This window comes from Orycteropus afer, unplaced genomic scaffold (assembly GCF_000298275.1).
Source record: "Orycteropus afer afer isolate SDZICR_OR568_19922 unplaced genomic scaffold, OryAfe1.0 scaffold00254, whole genome shotgun sequence".
NCBI classification, from domain to species: Eukaryota; Metazoa; Chordata; class Mammalia; order Tubulidentata; family Orycteropodidae; genus Orycteropus; species Orycteropus afer.
The window spans coordinates 781,275-786,424 of NW_006921841.1; the positions used below are offsets into that span (position 1 = coordinate 781,275).

The following is a 5,150-nucleotide window of genomic DNA, read 5'->3' on the forward strand; positions in this document are numbered from 1 at the left end:
GATGACTCTGATGACGGCAACATTGTGTCATCTGAAGATAACCTTCTTGGATCGAAAGGTCGCTGTGTCATTGATAAGGAAGCTTCCTCTGTGTCATCTTTTCTGTGTGCAAAAATTGTTATAATAAAGTAAGAAATCAACTGAATAGACTCTGAATACAAGAAGCACTAGTATCAGTTTTACTTAGGGGCCTACTTGTCAAAGATATTATAACATGTAATAGGATCCTTGGTGGTGCAGTGGTTAAAGTGTTGTGCTGCTAACTGAAGGGTTGGCAGTTTGAACCCACCAGCTACTCCATAGGAGAAAGATGAAGCAGTGTGCTTCCGTAAGGATTTACAATCTTGGAAGCCCTGTGGGATGGTTCTACTGTGTCCTACATGGTGACTATGAGTCAGAATTGACTCAACAGCAGTGGATTGTATACATCTAACATAGGCACAAAAATATATTTCTTAGGAGCTCTGGTAGTGTGGTGCCTAAGGCACTTGACTGCTAACCAGAAAGCTGGTGGTTCAGACCACCAGGCACTCCTTGGAGGGAAGGTGGGGCGACCTACTTCAGAAACCCAGAAAGGAGGGGTTGCTATACGTTGAGTTCAACTCGACAGCACATAACAACAACAACAACAATTTTAATGAACTAATAAAAACATATTTTATTGCATTATTTTATTTACTTTTCCTATTTTTTAAAAAAACTTTCTCTTGTAGATATTTTTGAATATGTATGAAAGTAGAACAAAGAAAATAAAGATCATCATAATGCCACCAATCACAGTTTCCACCATTTCCTCCCAAGACTTTTTCATGCATTTTCTACTCAAAATCGAGACCCTATGAACTACTTTATATCCCAGTTTTTCACTTATATCATACTTCCTCTTTTCATAAATATACAAACATGATTTAATTCCCATTCAATATATTATTATTTAGTAATTTTTTTCCTTTAATTCCTTCTACTTAACTAATGTTCCTATATTAATAAAGATTCTATAGTTGATATCTACTTTTAAATGACCTCTGAAAATAAATATCTATAAATATAGTACGCATGTGTATACCTATGTGTATGTATGTATGTATGTTGAAGACAATGGCAGGAAGGAAGGAAGAAGAAATACTTAGTTTCTAGTCACTGTTTCTAAAGTGAATATTACCATAATCTAAGATTTTCTTTTTCTTTTTTTAACGCATGTACAATCATTTTATCAACATCCCTAAACTACTGTGCAATTATTTTACAATTTAAACAATATGCTCACAAGTTAAAAAATATGCTCATGGCATAGCCCATGAAAAGACTTATGACAAATCATTTTATGGTGAGTCACGCTGTGACTCTTCTCAGTGATCTCAGAAATTCATGTGTGTATGTGTGCACATGCAAGTATGCATGTGCATGTATATGTGCATGTGTGTATATTTTTAATGTTTGAATTGTGTTTAGCTCACTGAAAAACTGAACATGTAGCTAGCTCAACCATCACCTTTATTGAGGTCTTATCTATGCACTCTAAATCAGAAACTAAGTATTTTGCTTCCATGAATTATCTCTGTTTTAATCTCTTTGAAGAAATATTCACAATTACATTGTTCTACAATTTAGAAGTTGCTTCATCAGAATTCTTTTATCTGGAGTGATCTTACTTGACATTAGACAACATATCTATCTCAGGCATTTTTTTTTAGCGTATTGTGGTAGTTACGTTTGTGTGTCAACTTGGCTGGGTTTGGTTGAGTAGCTGCAGCTGGGTGTAGTATTCCTCATGATGAGACTGGTAATCAACTCCATGGTGGAATCTACTGTGAGCAGCTGAGTAGCTGCCTTAGGGATGTGGTCTGTTTCCTGTGTATGAGAAGCCTTGGGGAATGGTCTCTAGCTTATGGCACGTTTGGACACTGCATGTAGCTGTGTCGTTGTTCAGTAGCCTACTATGCTCTGCTGCCCTTGGGACTTACAACAGACTTGAATTAATGGCCTGCCATGTGATTTGGTAACATTGGGACTGTATCATTTTCTTTGTCGACCTTGGGCTTGTTAGCCCCAGCAGCCAGTAGCTGCCTGAGTGGAGAGATGCCTCTAGCTTCAGTGGGCCGGGAGCAGGAGGCAGAGCTGAAGCCCAAGGTCGAGGGGCTTTCACACAGCCCCTAGAGCCTGGCACTTTTGAACTTGGACTTCTAGCCTCCCGAATTGTAAGAGAATAAACTCCTGTTTGTTAAGGCCATCCCATTTGTGGTATATTCCTGTCAGAGTGGCACTAGGTAACCAGAACACATATAATTAAATAGCATAGGCTTTGAAATTTTCATTATTGCTAACTCAGTGCTTATTAAGCTTGCCACTTAAGTCCTGTGCTAATAATACATTTGCCTGAAACTCTCTAACCCAAATGTGGAATCATTTACCATTCTTCTCACACTCAGAGCACTCATATTTGTCAGTAAAGCCCTAACTTATGAGTATAAATGGGATGGTAGTAGGAAGGAGACTATAGAAGCAGATTGTCAAATGAAAAGTATTTCAGCCCTGTCCAACCTGAGACAGGATCGTATGACATGACTTCTCCTTGACACTGGCTGGAGCATGCAGGAAAAGTGCTTTTCTTTTTCAAAGTTCCTCACATCTGGCTTTCATTATAGACAAACTCATGATATATTTTCAGCATGTTCATTTTACAAGCCCCATTTATTTCCTACCTCCAGTAAAACAATAATGTTTCCAGATATATTTAACTCCACAGAAGACACAGAAGATTCCCACCAAACCAAACACTGCCATGGAGTCAGATCTGACTCATAGTGACCCCTCTTTGGGTTTCCAAGGCAGTATCACTCAGAAGTGGATTACCCAATCTTCCTTCTGAGGAGTGGCTGGTGGGTTTGAATCGTCAGCCTTCTGGTTAGCAGTCAAATGCCTTTGGCACCATGTTGTGAGCAAGGAAATCTGGCCTAGGGCTTAAGATGTTGTTATTTTATAGTTGAATAATACATTTCTGATGGCTACACACACCTTTGGAAGAGCTGAAACATTTCGGAAATAGACTTGTCTGATGCAGCCCAGCATTTAAACCATGCACTTGTCTATCTAATAGACTCTTGGGAACATGAGAGGTTGTCCCTAGTGATTAATTAGCATTTCCTTTAACATATGGAATTGTCCAAACTTGCCCAAATTTGCTCCCTCTCTAATTGACCAGCACCAAGCTAGGGGCAGTTATAAAAACTCAGTTCCAGCATTTCAATGTTATTTTGGGAGATGCTACATTGGTAATACTGACAAAAATCATTTTTTTTTATTTGGTAACATTGCTAGAGGCATCTCTCCACTCAGGCAGCTACTGGCTGCTGGGGCTAACAAGTCCAAGGTCGACAAAGAAAATGATACAGTCCCAATGTTACCAAATCTGATGACTTCTGAGAACAATGCTATAGAACAGACCTAGACTGAAAAGTAACCACAAGGGACCTAGATCCAAAAGTAACAATAGCTTTAAAATTATGTATGCTCCATTCTAGAATCATTTTTTTAGAAATTATTGGAAAAACCAATGCTAATGCTTTAGTAGATAGAAGGATAAACATTAGTATTATTCTGATTTGTAGGTTTTGTTGTAGTTGTTGTTTTAACATGGTCACAAACATTTCCCAAACCAAAATTCTCTAGTACATTTTTGTCCTCAGTTTAGAAATATAGTTCTAAAGAAATTGTCTGCAAGTTGTCTTAACATGTTAGATGTGAGATCTGGAATCTCTACCAGGTCTGATACGATGGAATTCTTGGTTAATTTTGTATTATGCAGAGACCTTATAAGACAGTGGCTAAGGAAATAGTTTGTATGTTATAGTTTGTTGTTAAAAAATTTTTGGAATTGATTTTTACTACTCATAAGATGTTTTAAAGCAAAATAGGTCAAACACTCCATTATTTTCTTTCTGAAACACAGACCCTCTTATTTCTTCTAATCTTACTGGGCTTGGTTCTCCATTTGATCTTTCTGTTCAGGGACTTTATTCTGTTGGATTGCCGAAGCTTCCTTAATGGACTTTTTCTTTTTCATCTTCACTGGAAGTGAAGTCTCCTTTCTTTCCTAGGAAAGCAAATCATGGCATTAGATAGTGAATATAGCCAAGGTTCAAGGTAGATTTTCTTTTTAAAGTGATCTCACCCGTTAATCACCTACCTTCAGCCACTTGCCAGATTTCATGATTCCTTTACCAAGCTTGTGACAGAACCAGGATTCAAATGTGACTATGGAGGTACTGACATAGTTCATATTAGGTGAAGCAAGATGAAAGTGTATGGCATTCACTGGAGTCAGTTCAAGAGGCAGTGTGGTAACCCAGCAAAGCTGCCTTTATGACTACAAGTTAGTATCTAGCCAACACTGCCTCTTAGAATTCTATGAGGTAATGTCTCCATAGTTACCAAGTTGCAGTCTCTGAACAATTAGTATGTTGAAGCTGCACCTGCTTTGCAGTTTTCAGACAGTAAAGAATATAACTTCTTTCAGGAAGAAATTTGTCACCAAAATGTTTGATATCCTATTTTGGATTTCTGAAGGCCAAGGTTAGTATGTCAGTTTTAGGGGAATTAATCACAGCTTTATTTCTCTCTCTCTCTCTTTTTTTTACATGAATGCTGCTTGAACACAGAAATAACTTGACAACAGGAATAGAAAACTTACATATATTTAAGGCAAAATAAAACCTATCTGTGGAAATGGTGAAATCTGAGCCAGGAGATCTAAACCTTTCTCCTAGTTCTGCCAACAATGTAATTTAGAAGAAATCACTTACCTTCTTAATTCAGCTACTTCATTTTACAGAAGACCAAATCCTAATGGCTCATGATAATAGGCATATGAGAATAAAGCTAACAGATCTGAAAGTGCATGATTCTACACAGTAATAAGACTCACTGTCTAAGGTGTTTGACTGCTGACCAGAAGACTGCGGTTCAAACCCACCAGCCACTCCTCGGAAGAAAGACTGGGCATTTTACTCCCATAAAGATTTACTGCCTCAGAAACCCAAAGGAGATCACTGTGAGTCAGAACTGACTCGATGGCAGTGAGGTTTTTTTTTTTTTTTTTTTTTTGGGGGGGGGGGGCAATGAAGACAATTACTGGATGAGTGAGTTTATTC

At 37.9% G+C, this 5,150-nt stretch overlaps 1 protein-coding gene across 1 annotated transcript in view; it reads right to left on the minus strand.

Moving 5' to 3' along the window:
• LMNTD1 (lamin tail domain containing 1) overlaps nt 1-4,279 on the minus strand; it is a 53,795-nt gene extending 49,516 nt beyond the window's left edge. The window contains exon 1 of the mRNA XM_007949795.1: nt 4,187-4,279. Coding sequence (XP_007947986.1) covers nt 4,187-4,279 — 93 coding nt within the window. The remainder of the gene's footprint in view (nt 1-4,186) is intronic.
• Between the last annotated feature and the right edge of the window lie 871 nt (nt 4,280-5,150).